Source organism: Hypanus sabinus, chromosome 21, assembly GCF_030144855.1.
Source record: "Hypanus sabinus isolate sHypSab1 chromosome 21, sHypSab1.hap1, whole genome shotgun sequence".
NCBI lineage: Eukaryota > Metazoa > Chordata > Chondrichthyes > Myliobatiformes > Dasyatidae > Hypanus > Hypanus sabinus.
Genome location: NC_082726.1, coordinates 39,330,020 through 39,344,717, shown reverse-complemented (window position 1 = coordinate 39,344,717; position 14,698 = coordinate 39,330,020). Strand labels below are relative to the sequence as shown.

The 14,698-nt window shown below is 42.2% G+C and overlaps 1 protein-coding gene across 7 annotated transcripts in view; it reads left to right on the top strand.

Moving 5' to 3' along the window:
• The window catches only part of LOC132378980 (tyrosine-protein phosphatase non-receptor type 13-like), a 411,889-nt gene that overhangs the window by 245,348 nt on the left and 151,843 nt on the right, over positions 1 to 14,698 (top strand). For all 7 annotated transcript variants that reach the window (XR_009507250.1, XR_009507249.1, XR_009507251.1 and 4 more), the window contains exon 26: positions 4,437 to 4,614. Coding sequence is in view for 4 of the 7 variants with exons in the window: in XM_059946390.1 (XP_059802373.1) it covers positions 4,437 to 4,614 (178 nt within the window). In the remaining 3 variants the exon portion in view is untranslated. The remainder of the gene's footprint in view (positions 1 to 4,436; positions 4,615 to 14,698) is intronic.

Sequence of the window (14,698 nt, the reverse complement as noted above, 5' to 3'; positions counted from 1 at the left end):
ATAATAAAATAGGCCATAGTCAGCATGGTTTTCTCAAGTGATAATCTTGCTTTACAAATCTATTGGAATTCTTTGAAGAAATAACAAGCAGGATAGATAAAGGAGAATCAGTTGATGTTGGAGACTTGGACTTTCAGAAGGCCTTTGACGAGGTGCCATACATAAGGCTGCTTAACAAGCTACGAGCCCATCGTATTACAGGAAAGATTCTAGCATGGATAAAGTAGTAGCTGATTGGAAGGAAGCAAAGACTGGGAATAAAGGAAGCCTTTTTCTGACTGGCTGCCGGTGATTCGTGGTGTTCCACAGGGGACTAAATTGGGACCAGTTCTTTTTACGTTATGTGTCAATAATTTGGGTGATGGAATTGATGGCTTTGTTGCGAAGTTTACAGACAGTGTGAAGACAGGTGAAAGGGCAGGTAGTTTTGAGGAAGTAGAGAGGTTACAGAAGGACTTAAGACAGATTAGGAGAATGGGCAAATAAATGGCAGATGGAATACTGTGTCAGGAAGTGATTAGTCATGCACTTTTGTAGAAGAAATGAAAGGGTTGACTGTTTTCTAAATAGAGAGAAAATACAAAAAACTGAGGTGCAAAGGAACTTGACAGTCCTTGTGCACAATTCCCTAAAGGTTAAGTTGCAGGTTGAGTCTGTGCTGAGAAAGGCAAATGCAATGTTAGCATTCATTTCAAGTGGACTAGAATATAAAAACGAAGGTGTAATTTTGAGACTTTAATCAAGCACTGGTGAGGCCTCACTTGGAGTGTTGTGAGCAAGTCTGGGCCCCTTATCTTAGAAAGGATGTGCTGAAACTGGAGAAGGTTCAAAGGAGGTTCATGAAAATGATTCCAAGGTTAAATAACGTCATATGAAGAGTGTTTGGTGGTTCTGGGTCTGTATTCAGAATTCAAAAAAATGAGTGGTGATCTGATTGAAATCTATCAAATGGTGAAAGGCTTTGATAGAGTGGATATGGAGTGGATGTTTTCTATGATAGGAGAGTCTCAGGCCAGTGGATTCAGCCACAGAATAGAGGGGCATTCTTTTAGAATGGAGATTAAGAGGAATTTCTTTAGCCAGAGAGTGGCGTATCTGTAGAATTCTTTGCCACAGTCAGCTATGTATATTTAAGGCAGAAGTTGATAGATTCTTGATTAGTCAGGGCATGAAGGGATACAGGGAGAAGGCAGGAGATTGGGGCTGAGAGGTAGATTGGATCATCAATAATGAAATGCTGGAGCAGACTCGATGGGTCATATAGCCTTATTCTGCTCTTGTATCTTCTGGTCTTATGGTCTAAATGAGTTGGCTTCAAAGTGCTACGATGTAACTAATGGGGTGCTGAAGGGATCAATGCTGGGGCCTCAACTATTCAAACTCTCTGTGACTTAGAGCAAGAAGCTGACAGTGTTATAACTAAATTTGTCGCTGATGTGTAGGTATGTGGAAAAGCAGGTCGTAACCTGAACACAAAGAGTTTCAAAGAGATATAGATCTATTAAATGAGCAGGCAGATATCTTACAGATGCAAGTCAGCAATTAATTGTGAAAGCAAATTGGCCACCGGCCTGTATTGTGGAGGGGATAGAGGAGGAATGGAGACATGTCTTGCGGCAATTGTACGTTTTGCTGGGATCAGTCTGAGCATGTAGTATGGATTTAACATACTTACTGCCCATTACGCCACTGGTGTTTAGTACAGCAATGACAATCCTTTACCTCTGTCTGTATAGAAGCATTCTATATTGCAGTTTCCGTAACATTTTTTTTCACCAGTCAGTGCTGTTAGCCTTGAGCTGAACCCCAGAACCTGGAGGACTGATGGATCATTCTTAGTCTGACCTCTTCCCTTTGTCCTGTTTGGCATGGGTGATCCTACCAAGACCCAATGCACAAAGCCTGGACTCCAACCAACGTAGCTCTCTGGGTCATTGAGGTACGCAAGCCTCCAAACCCTACGACAAGGTTGTGGTCCTCTTGGAGGTGGTTGAACATAGAATGTACAATATTGATTTAACATAGAAAAGTATAGCACAGTACAAGTCCTTCAGCCCACAATATGTGCTGACCTAAGGAAGGATAGATATACAGTACTTGCATTGGAGTCAATTCAGAGACTGGTTGCTGAGGTGAAGGGTTGTCACAAAGTAGAGTCATAGGACCATAGACAGAGCATAGATGCTGGCCCTTCAGCCCATTAAGTCCATTCTGACCATCAAGAACCTTTTACACAAATCCAACAATCATTCCAATTTTTGTTGTACACACATCCTCACCCCCAAACTAGGGACAACTTACAGTGGCCAATTAACCCGCCAACAAGTGTATCTGCAGGATGGGGGAGGAAACTGGGGCACCTGAATGAAACCCATGCAGTCACGGGAAGAATGAACAAAGTCCACACTGACAGAGCACAATGTCAAGATTGAATCTGGGTCAGTGGAGCTAAGAAGCAGGGTCCCTACTAGCTGTACCACTGTGCCACCTCTAATGAGGAACATAAATAACGTTAGACTTGTACTCACTGAAGTTTAGAAGAACAAGAGGAGATCTTAGACCATAAGACATAGGAGCAGAAGTAGGCCATTCAGCCCATTGAGTCTGATGCAAGATGAAAGATGCAAGGTTCCAAGGGATAGCAGAGAGGCTGGTTGCTGAGAGGATGCTTATCCTTGATGGGAATCTGGAAGATGGAAACCTAGATTACTAACAATGGATTACCTATTTCAGATGGAGATGAGGAGAAATTTCTCTGAGAGTATTGTGAATCTTTGGAATTTGCCATCTCAGAGACTGTGAAGCCAGGATCATCAAATGGATTCAAGATGTTAAACATTTGAAATGGAGGATTATCAGAAAACAGAGTTGAGATGAAAGGCAGATTATCTTACTAAATCATGGCGAAGACTCACGGAGCTGTGTAGCCCCTACATCTTCTCCTTGTATGCTTACAATTTTATGATTTGAACTCACAGTCTTCATAACTCAAAAGATACAATGCTGCTGGTTGAATCACTGTAAGTAAGGTGTCCACTTTATTAGAAACACCTGATCATAAATGCAAAAATCTAATCAGCCAATCATGTGGCAGCAATTCAAAGCATAAAAGCATGCAGACCTGGTTAAGAGGTTCAAATCAAACATCAGAATGAGGAAGAAGTGTCATCTCAGTGACTTTGACTGTAGAATGTTCACTGGTGCCAGATGGGGTAGTTTGAGTATTTCATAAACTGCTGATTTTCTGGGATTTTCACGCACAAAAGTCTCTAGTTTGCAGAGAGTGGTGCAAGAAACAAAAACAAATCCAGTGAGTGGCAGTTCTGTGGGCAAATACGCCTTGTTAATGAGAGAGATCAGAGGGGAATGGCCAGACAGGTTGAAACTGAAATGAAGGCAACATTGAATCAAATAGCCATGTGTTATAACAGTGGTGTGCAGAAGAACATCTCTGAATGCAGAACATGGCAAACCTTGAAGTGAAACATACACTCAGTGGCCGCTTGATTAGGTATAGGAGGTACCTGATGAAGTGGCCAATAGGTGTAGCAGTTGGTTAAGCAAGCTTCCTATCACACTGGGGTGAATTGTGGGTGCATTTGATGAGAAAAGCTTCACATGTGATTGAAAGATTGAGAGCCATTGTGACACAGTGGGACCATACTTGGAGTGCTGCACATCACCCCATATGTGTGATGCCAGATAATTTCTCAGTTGTCTATGATCTTTGTAAAGGAGAACTCTCTCCAAGTGAAGTTTTCTGTATCCTAAAATCTCCTGTCCTGAAGCCAGTGCCCTTTTCAACATCAGATCAGCTCACTGAGTTTTGGAAAGTGTTCTAGTTAAAGGGGAAAAAAAATCTTAATTCTCACATTACTTCACTAAAATGTCCTCCCCTATTCCTGAGACAAAAAACCTTAAGTGTGCATGGATCAGATTTCCCTTAAGGTCTTATGATGAATGGGAAAGATTTGGTCTAAATCCTGTTGCTGCCTAACTCATTCAGTTCAGGAGTAAGATGTATTGGATAATCAGCGTATAACATTTGTAACCAATCCCTTTGAATTACAAATAAACTTGTACTGACAGGGATATTTCTGCAATGGGAAAAAGGATCAACTGGGAAGAGGCAGATCTATTTGATTGTCAACATTGTATAAAGCTGGCAGAAATTTATAGTGGGCACCTGTCATAATTTCCACACAATCTCAGTTTACAACATAAATTAAATCAACAGGGCTATCCATGATATTGTAGGCTTTTCCCTACACTTGCACATCTCTGTATCTGCTTTCTGTTGCTGGTTTTTCACTTGAGAGTCCTATACCATGTAGAGAGACCAGGGGCTGTGAGGAGAACAGGAACGGTGGCAGTGATTTTCATGTCCAGCTGGGTCACAGACAATTCACTCAATTGCTTCGTATCTCTTTTTACAGGTAGTGCGGCTTGTTCTTGAGAGAGGTCAACAGGGAACATCTGGAACTCATGGTTATGGAAGTCAACAGGGAGCCATTCTCACTGACAGAAGGCACAGCAAACAAGATGAATACCATGATGATTCCATAGCAACCACCTCTGCTGTCGCACCCAAGGACTACAGCTTCGAGACAGATGGTAGGATCTGATGTTTAGAGAGCGAGCATGACATGGCACTTACAGTTTTCAGGGGTAATTTGTAGTCTGTCTCTATAACAAAGGATCTGTGAAGGTAGTTGTTGGAATTAATTCAGTTTCAGCAGTAAAAGAGATGTCTTTGCTCAGTCACATCCTTTCAGACTTAATTGGAGAGTTTGACAATGGTATAGATGGGTGGGACAGTAATAATTTGGCTTTGGAAATGTAGTTTTACATGAATCGGTGAAATGATATTCTTGAAATATAATCTCTAGCATCCATGTACCTAACACATTACTGGGGTTGAACTTCTAAATGTTCATCAATTTAGAAGACTCAACATATCTTCAAGTTTATCATACAGTGCAAGTCTGAACAATTGAAGTGAAAACTATAGTACACTCAAGTTCAAGTACAGTATCAAACAAGTAGGGATATCTTGATTTAGCAAGTCAGAGTTATAGCTATGCAGCACAGAAATCGGCCTTTTGGCCCATTTTGTCCATGCCAACCAAGGCACCTAACTGAGTTAGTTTCATTTGCCTGTAATTGATCCTCATCTCTTTAAATCTTCCTGTCTGTGCACCTGTAAGAACATCTGTTAAACATTGGAATTGTAAATGGGATTTGCTCAATTCCAAACAATTGAAATACACCCTGATTCATTTGGAACCAAGCCTGTTGTAACTGGAGTACAAATGTATGCCACCGAGGCTGGAATCCTTGATCCCAGCCAAACAGTGTGTAGAAATTCACCATAAAATCTTGCATCACACATAACCCATGGTTGCTGCGTCCCACCCATCCATCTTTTCACAGCTTGTCAACCTTCCACAGGCTCCTGGTTGAGCAACCTCTCAGCCACAAAATACATCAGCTCATATTAGATAGAGAGGTGGAATAAGTTGCCAGCCTTCCAGGGTTTAGGCCTTCGGGAGCTGAAGATACAACTGGTAGGATGATTAAGTGCCTGTAATATGCAGAGGTCAGAACTGGAGGAATGCAGGGATCGCCCAGGGTTATAGGAGGAACTGACAAGGATTGGCTGAGGTTTGAAAGTAAGGATGAGAACTTTAAGGTTGAGGTGTCCCTAACCTGGCACATGTATAAGTTTGCAAACATGAAGAAATCTGCAGATGCTGGAAATTCAAGCAACACACAAAATGCTGGTGGAATGGATCAGGCCAGGCAGCATCTATAGGAAGAAGTACAGTCAACGTTTCAGAAGGGTCTCGGCCCGAAACGTTGACTATACTTCTTCCTGTAGATGTTGGCTGGCATCATTTTGTGTGTGTTGTTTGTATAAGTTCGGCAGGCTGGGAAATGATGGGTAAGGTGAACATTGTGAGTTCAATCATGGGTTCAGGAGCTTTCGGCATTCTCAAGTTCAAGGAAATTAAAACAAAGGAGTCCAACCAGGCATGCTACCTTCAGAACTGAGACAGGGATTCAGTTAGAGGCCTGAATGTGTTGATGTCAGATATATTTCACCTGTGGTAACAGACAAGCTCAGTTGCCAGCCACTAGAATTGACAGTGGAAGGGAGCAGAGGCCATTTGAAGACAATGTCTTCACTCTTCTAAATATGTAGTAGGAACAAATTTCTGCTTGTTCCATATGGGGCATGGCACATGTCCCACATCAATGACCCGAGGCCCATCCAGACCCCCACTGCTGTCCATGTGGAGTTTGCATGTTCGCCCTATGACCATGTGTGTTTTCCCTGGGTGCTGCAGTTTCCTGCCACAAAATGTACTGATTGGTAAGTTAATTAACTATTGTAAATATCCCCACACTTGGGTAGGTGAAAAGGAGTCGCCGTGATGGAAGACAGAATTGGTTACTTGGGATTGATGAGATTACACTAAACTGGTACAGGCTCATTGGCCCAAATGGCCTCTTACCTTGTAAGAAATATGTCAAATATATAACAGAAGTCTAACCATTCAGGGGAAAATGCAGGAGTCAAAAAAGGTGTTGTTGAGTTAGAGCTGGGCTGGGTGGTCAATACACACCTGTGAAAATAGAGAGATGTTTTTGGATGATGTTGCTCGGGGAGCCTGTGAAGATATAGGAGACAGCCTGGACAGATCAACCGAGTGAAATGGAGCAGTTCATGTACACGAAGGACTGACGTTGCTGATCACTCTTCAACTGCAGTGCAAATGGGGCCAGCTTTATTCCACTCGGTGAAGTTGAACAGATGCTGTTATTGCAATCTCCAAAGTTGCTGTTAATTAATTTCAACAAAATAATTCTCCTTTGGATGCCACTTGCCATTTAACTTCATGAAATTAATGAGCAGTTGTAATACAGGTCTAGGTCTACTCCAACCTCACTAGGAAAATGAGTGACTGGAACAATGAGGCACTGTAAACTGTAAATAGTGGGGTGGCAAGGTAGTGTAACTCTTTACAGCACCAGCTACAAGATCTGGGTTTGATTCCTGTCGTTGTCTGTAAGGTGTTTCCTCCAGGTGCTCCAGTTTCCTCCCAGGTCCCAGAGATGTGCAAGTTAGCGTTATTAAATTGTGGGGTCATTGGTGCTGGAAGCATATTTACACATGCATGCTGTGCCCAGCACATCCTCGAGGCAAATGTTTCAATGTACGTATGAGAAATAAAGCTGAAAGGACGGGTATGGAATAGGAATGTAAGTAACCAAAGAAGCAAGGTTGTCAAAAGGTGTTCTGTCATCTTGGACATTTACTTACCTCTCAGTAGTTCAAAGTTAAAAGTAAATTTATTATCAAAGTATATATGTCACCATATACAACCCTGAGAATCATTTTCTTGTGGATGTTCACAGTAATTCCAAGAACTCAATAGAATCAATGAAGGATCACACCAAACAGAATGGATAAACAACCAATATGCAAAAGACAACAAACTGTGCAAATACAAAAGAATGAATAAATAAATAAATAAATAAATAAGCGTTCGATTTGAAGAACATGAGATGAAGAGTCCTTGAAAGTGAGTCCATAGGTTGTGGGAACAATTCCGTTCAGTGATAGGGTTGAAGTTAAATGGGTTCAAGAGCCTCATGGATGAGGGGTAATAACTGTTTCTGAACCTGGTGGTGTGGGTCCTGAGGCTCCTGTACCACCTTCTTGGTGGCAGCCATGAGAAGAGAGAATGAACTGGATTGTGGGGTATCCTTGATGATGAATGCTGTTTTCCTGCGACAGTGGTCAGTAGATGTGCTCAGTGGTGGGGAGGGCTTTACCATGATGTACTGGGTCATATCCTCTACATTTTGTAAGTTTTTCTATTCAAGGACATTGGTGTTTCCATACCAGACTGTGATGCAACCAGTCAATATACTCTCCACCACACATCTATAAAAGTTTGTCAAAAGTTTAGATGCCATGCCAAGTCTTTGCAGACTTTTGAGAAAGTAGAGACGCTATTGTGCTTTCTTCATAATTGTACTTGTGTGCTGGGCCCAGGACAGATCCTTTGAAATGATAACGCCAGGTAATTTAAAGTTGCTGACCCTCTCCACCTCTGATCCTTTGTCTTGCTATTATTGAGTGAGATGGTATTGTTGCGGCACCACTCAGCCATTTTCAATCTCCCTCCTATATGCTGAATTGTCACCACCTTTGATTTGGCCAAGGACAGTGATGTTATCAGCAAACTTAAATACGGTACTGGAGCTGTACTTAACCATACAGTCATGAGTGTAAAGTGAGTAGACTTGGGGCTAAGCACACAACCTTGTGATGCACCTGTGCTGATAAAAATTGTGGAGGAGATGTTGTTGCCAATTTGAACTGACTAGGGTCTGCAAGTGAGGAAATCAAGGCTCCAACTGCACAAGGAGATATTGTGGCCAAGATCTTGAAGCTTACTGAACAGTTTTGAGGGGATAATAGTATTGAATGCTGAGCTGTAGTCAATAAAAAGCATCCTGATATATCCACCTTTGCTGTCCAGATGTTCCAGGGTTGAGTGAAGAGCCAATGAAATGGCATCTGCTGTAGACCTGTTGTGCTGGTAGGCAAACTAGAGCAGATCTTCATTGCTTGTCAAGCAGGAGTTGATAGCTTTCATCACCATCCCCTCAAAGTACTTTGCCACAGAGGATGGAAGTGTCCCTCGACGATGGTCTTTGAGGCAGATTACCACATTCTTGGGTACCTCAGACTGCTGAAGTGAGAGGTTAAAGATATCTGTGAACAGTCCAGCCTGTTGTTCAGCACAAGTTTTTAGTACTCAGCCAAGCACCCCATCTGGGCTGATGCTTTCCGTGGGTTCACCCTCCTAAAGGATGTGCTCATGTCAGTCTCATGACTGAAATCATGGGACCGTCAGTGGCTGTGGGAGTTCATTAAGGTTCCTCCATGTTTTGACAGTGAAAGTGGGCATAGAAGGCATTGAGTTAATCTGGGAGTGAAGCCTTGATGTCACCTGCAGTATGTGACTACAGTAATTGACAACCTTGCTCAAGCGCTGCACTTATGATGCAGCTGCAAGTAAGTTTTTCATTACACCTGTGCATACATGTACTTGTGCATATGACAATGAGCTTGACTTTGACTGCCAGGTCACCAGTCCAGAATCAGAATCAGGTTCACTATCACTGGCGTTTATTGTGAAATTAGTTATTCTGCAGCAGCAGACCTGTGCGATACATAAACTATAAATTAGAGAAAGAAATATAGTGAGGTAATGTTCACGGGTTGGTTCATTGTCTGTTCAGAAATCTGATGGTGGAGGGGAAGAAGCTGTTCCTGAAATATTGAGAGTGTGTCTTCACACTCCTGCACCTCCCCCTTGATGACAGTAAGGAGAAGAGCACATGTCCTGGATGACAGGGGTCCGTAATGACAGACACCACCCTTTTTGTTGCATCACATTTTGACGGTGTCCTGGATACTGGGGAGGCTACTGCCCATGCTGGAGATGGCCATGTTCATAACTTTCTGCAGCTTTTTCCAATCCTATGCAGTGGCCCCTCCATACCAGTTGTGAACACCAGCAGCAAGCGTCATGTAGCTGAGGCCAGGAAATAGTCCCGGGCTAGCACGAAGAGATGTAACAGATTGGAGAATGGTTGGGGTGGTGGGCAATGGAAGGACTTTAGGGGTAAAGTTGTGCAGTTAGGTGTTGGATAATGTCAAAGCCGGTAGGATCCATACTTGTCTGGCAGATGGGAAGTGTGGGGTGGAGGCACATGGGCAGGAAGAAGTGCTGAAAGAGTCATGCATACTACTCTGGGTCAAAGAGGGCTGAGAAATGTACGTAAGGTTTGATGCCGATAAACTGATGCTTGCTTTTAGCTGCCAGATTTCCCACACATTTCCGAATGGACGATGAAGCCATGTACACTAGCTCACTTCTTAAAAATCTCTTTTCGTACTGCTTATTTAATTTATTATTTATGTATGTTTCTTATTGTAATTTATTGTTTTTTTATTATTATGCATTGTAATGTACAGCTGCCACAAAAGAACAAGTTTCACTTCACATGTCAGTGATATTAAACATGATTCTGAAATTCCAACCTCTGCAGCCACAATTTTTAAACTTCTGCCCCACCACTCCCCTCTTCCAGTCTTAGAGAGAATTTTGATATTAGACATGATTGGACATTTACTGAAATCTGAGTGTATTCACAACCTTCCTAGTTAGTCTCCATCTGGAGTGGTACTGCTTTGTATGGCTGACCAGCAATCTGAACACCAAGCATGGCCATGAGTATGTGTAAATATTTTTTAAAAAGTGTACCTAATTACACCATCTCGCTCTGGATGAGTAAGGCCATGTCAGATTTCTTCACAGTACACATAGCTGAACAAAATCTGAATTTCATCTTTATATTGTCTTGTCCCTCAGGTCGGAGGTCAGTATTTACATTCATTCTTCTGGTTTGTTTTTGAACAAGTTGATGATGTAGAGAAGATGCATGATGTGCTTACCTTTATTACTTCAAGAATCAGGAAATTGTGTTGCAGCTTTATAAAATTCTTGTTAGGCCTCATCTAGAGTATTGGGTTCAGGTGCTTGGAAGTAGGTGCAAGGGGGATATCAGGTAGTTTTAAGATGCTTGGAAATAGGTGCAAGGGGGATGTCAGAGCTAGTTTTAAAATGCTTGGAAGTAGGTACAAACATGATGTCTGAGGAGAAGTTGGACAAACTTTTTTTTTGGAGTAGCGGAGGTGAGGGGAGACCTTAGAGTTTTCTACAATTATTGGAGGCATAGTGTCTTTTCCCTGGGTCAAAATGTCAAATGCTAAAGGGCATCTGTTTAGGATGAGAGGGGGATCATTCAAATGAGATATGTGGGACAAGTTTGTTTTTTTTTTACACAGAAGCTGATGGGTATCTGGAATGCCCTGCCTGTGAGGGAGGAAGCCAATCTGTTAGAATCAGGTTTAATATCACTGGCAAATGTCGTGAAATTTTTTAACTTAATGGCAGCAGAACATTGCAGCACATGATAATTCAGAAAAACATCAATTACAGTAAGTATATGTATTTTAAATAATTAAATTTAAATAGTGCAAAAACAGAAAAAGAAGTGAGGTAGTATTCATGGGTTCAATGTCCTTTTAGAAATCAGATGGCAGAGGGGAAGAAGCTGTTCCTGAGTCTCTGAGTGTGTGCCTTCAGGCTTCTGTACCTCCTTCCTGATGGTAACAATGAAAAGAGGGAATGTCCTGGGTGATGGGGGTCCTTAATAATGGACGCCGCTTTTCTGAACCATCGTTCCTTGAAGATGTCTTGGGTAGTATGGAGGCTAGTATCCATGATGGAGCTGACCAATTCTACAACTTTCTGTAGCTTCTTACAGTCCTGTGCAATAGCCTCCCCCATACCAGATGTTGATGCAGCCTGTCAGAATGCTCACCATGGTACATCTGCAGAAGTTTTCAAGTCTTTTGGGTGACAAACCAAATCTCCTCAAACTCCTAATGAAATATAGCTGCTGTTTTGCCACCTTTATAGCTGCATCCTTTAGGACTAGGTTAAATCCTCAGACATATTGACATCCAGGAACTTGGAAATCGCTCACTCCCTCCACTTCTGATCCCCCTGAGGATTGGTTTGTGTTCCCTCGTCTTACCTTTACTGAAGTCCGCAACCAGCCCTTTGATCTTACTGACGTTAAGTGCAAGGTTGTTGCTGCGACACCACTCAACTAGCTGGTATATCTCGCTCCTGTACGCCTTCTCAACTCCATCTGAGGTTCTGCCAACAATGGCTGCATCATCAGCAGATGGGGTTTGAGCTATGCCTAGCCACACGGTCATGGGTGTAGTACAGTGGTGTAAGCGCACATTCCTGAGAGGTTCTTGGAAAGACACATAAATATGCAGAGAATGAGGGGCTAGGGACCACATGCAGGCAGAAGGGTTTAGTTTAATTGGGCATCATTAGCTTAATTTGTTTGGCACAACATTGTGGGCTGAAGGATCTATTACTGTGCTGAACTTGTCTATGTTCTAACAGTGATTTTAACTGACAATGAGTAACTCAAAGGACTCGATCATAGAAAGCTCCAAGGTGCTATATCTCCTACAGAAGGAGCACTGCAAAAATTCTTTACCTTCCTTTTTAAAGATTCAGTTCATCTCCGTAGGTGTCTGAAAGACTGACCTCCAATGTTTATCTGCAACCAGCATCAATAAACCTAATGCTGATGCTGAGATTCTCTGTGACAAAGCAACAAATCACTGGACACAAATAATTAGATGCTCATTAAAGTGGGAGACCTCTGAAATTACACTATATAAATATTAATACTGAGTGAGGATGATATTGTGCAATTCACTGGGGGACCTGGGATCCTTCCAAATTCCCTGCTCATTATTTTTTGAGTTTTTTGTTCTTTAAGTGTCAGTGTGATCATTTCAAGCATTTGGAATTCTTCAAAAGAAATCTTCAACAAATTGGAATCTCAGTTGACTCTTGTTATGTATCACCCTGGGCATAATTGGTAATCCAATCATCTTCAAATTCAGCCAGATTCTGGGTAAAAATCCCACTCCGATGCCCAGAATCTTGGACAAGGCTCCAGTGTGATGCTGAGGGAGGGTTGTACTGTCAGTAATCAGACTTGAACCAAATGCCCTGTTCTCTAAAATGGATTAAAAAAATCTATTGACACTGGAAGAAGAGCGGCTAATTACCATAGTAATCTAACCATGGATATACCTGACAAGCCTCATTAACTGATTCTTGTGGACAATGTGGACAATTTTGTTTCTACCACAGACGCTGCTTGGCCCCTGAGTTCCTCCTGCTTGTTGTTTGTTCATCTGCAGTCTCTTGTGTCTCTATTCCTGCAAGTTCCTGTCAGCTTTCTGCTTGCTTCCTCTGTAAACTTCAGATCATCCTCACTACTGCGTCTGTCTCTGTCACATGGCTCACCAGTGCCACTCTATTCACTGGGTCTGAGAGGACTAACAGCTCCATTTTGAAATATTCTTCCATGTTTTCATGTCCTCCATCATGCAGCCTTAGCATTCTTCGACATCTCCACCAACCCTCAGACCCTTTGTTATCTACAGAACCATCTCTCTTTCTCTCTCTCTCCCTGGCCTTTTGCTGCTCTCCAAAATTTAATCACTGTACTTTGTCAACAATGTCCTGAACTCCCAAAGCCCTGGAAGTCACACTATTGACAATTCAGTCTCCCCCATAAAATGTTCATGGAGTTATGTAGCATGGAAGCAGACCTTCTGGCCAGATTCATCCGTGGCCACCATGGTGTCTATCTGAGTAGTCCCATTTCTTTGTGTTTGATGAATATCCCTCTAAACCTTTTCTATCCATACAGCCATCTATCTGTCTTTGAAGCATTGTAATTGTACCCACCTCTACCACTTCCTTGGCAGTTCATTACCATATAGCCATGGTCCTCTGAAAAAAAGTTTTCCTCAGGTCTCTTTTAAATCATTCCCCTCTCACCTTAAACTTGGTCCTCTAGTTTTAGACTCCTCTACTCTGAACCAAGGAGTGTGACCATTCTCCTTATCTACTGCCCTCATGACTTTATAAGCCTCTGAGGTCACCCCTCAGCCTCTTGTACTCCAGGGAGAGAAGTCCCAGCCTGTCCCTTTTCTTTATATGACTTCAGCCTTCAAGACCCAATCTTCATAAAATTAACCTTGGCTTTATGGCTCTCCTCTTATGTTGTTCAAAGACAAACAGTACTTTAATAATGCTTCTCTTCAAATGCTTAAATACATTTTTATTGTATTTGTTGTGGGAAGGTGGGAATCATTGAAAAGTTATTCTTGTGGCACAGTACTGGTTACTCAAATTACTGATAACCCATTCTGCTTTAAATGGATTATCAGTAATTTGAGTAACCAGTACTGTGCCACAAGAATAACTTTTTAATGATTTAAATGCTTTAAATGTTTAAAGCAGAATTGGTGTTAATTCTAGGGCAGTTCAGGTAGTCTTGGTGGGTTTCTTACACTGACTAAATGATATAAGACCCCGATCTTAATCATTCTATGGTCCTGTGTCAAACAGCAGGGCAGCAGAACTTTTGGCCTACTGAGTCCATACTGACCATCAAGCACCCATTTACACTACTCCTCCACTAGAAACATTTTCATTCTCCCTACTTTCTCATCATTTCTCACTAGATTCTGCCTCGTACCCACACTAGGGGGAACTATGGTGGCCGATTCACCTGCCAACCCGTAACCAGTGGATCGAATTTCTTAATTCTGCTCCTGTGTCTTTTGGTCTGTGGGAGTACAATGAAGCACTTGAGGGAAACCCATACAATATCTGTCCCTTCAGCGATCAAAGCCCTCTCAGAGTTCAGTCCCTCTTCTCCTCTGTTTGCATCTCTCACGCTGCCCTTTACACACTCTACATTTGTCGTTAAACAAATGGTTCTGTGGCTCAGTGTCAGCTATGTCAGATTTCACTCTGTAGGACTTTATGGAACATTGAAAGTTGTGGATGACTGAGTGCATCTTTCAGTCTTTCTGGCTCGAGCCCAAGTTGACCAGATTTACTAGTTAAGATTTCCTCCGTTGCCATGGTTGGGATTAGACACAACAGCCAGTTCACTCCCAGTTAGGTCTGGTGGCTTTACCAGCAAGTGAAGT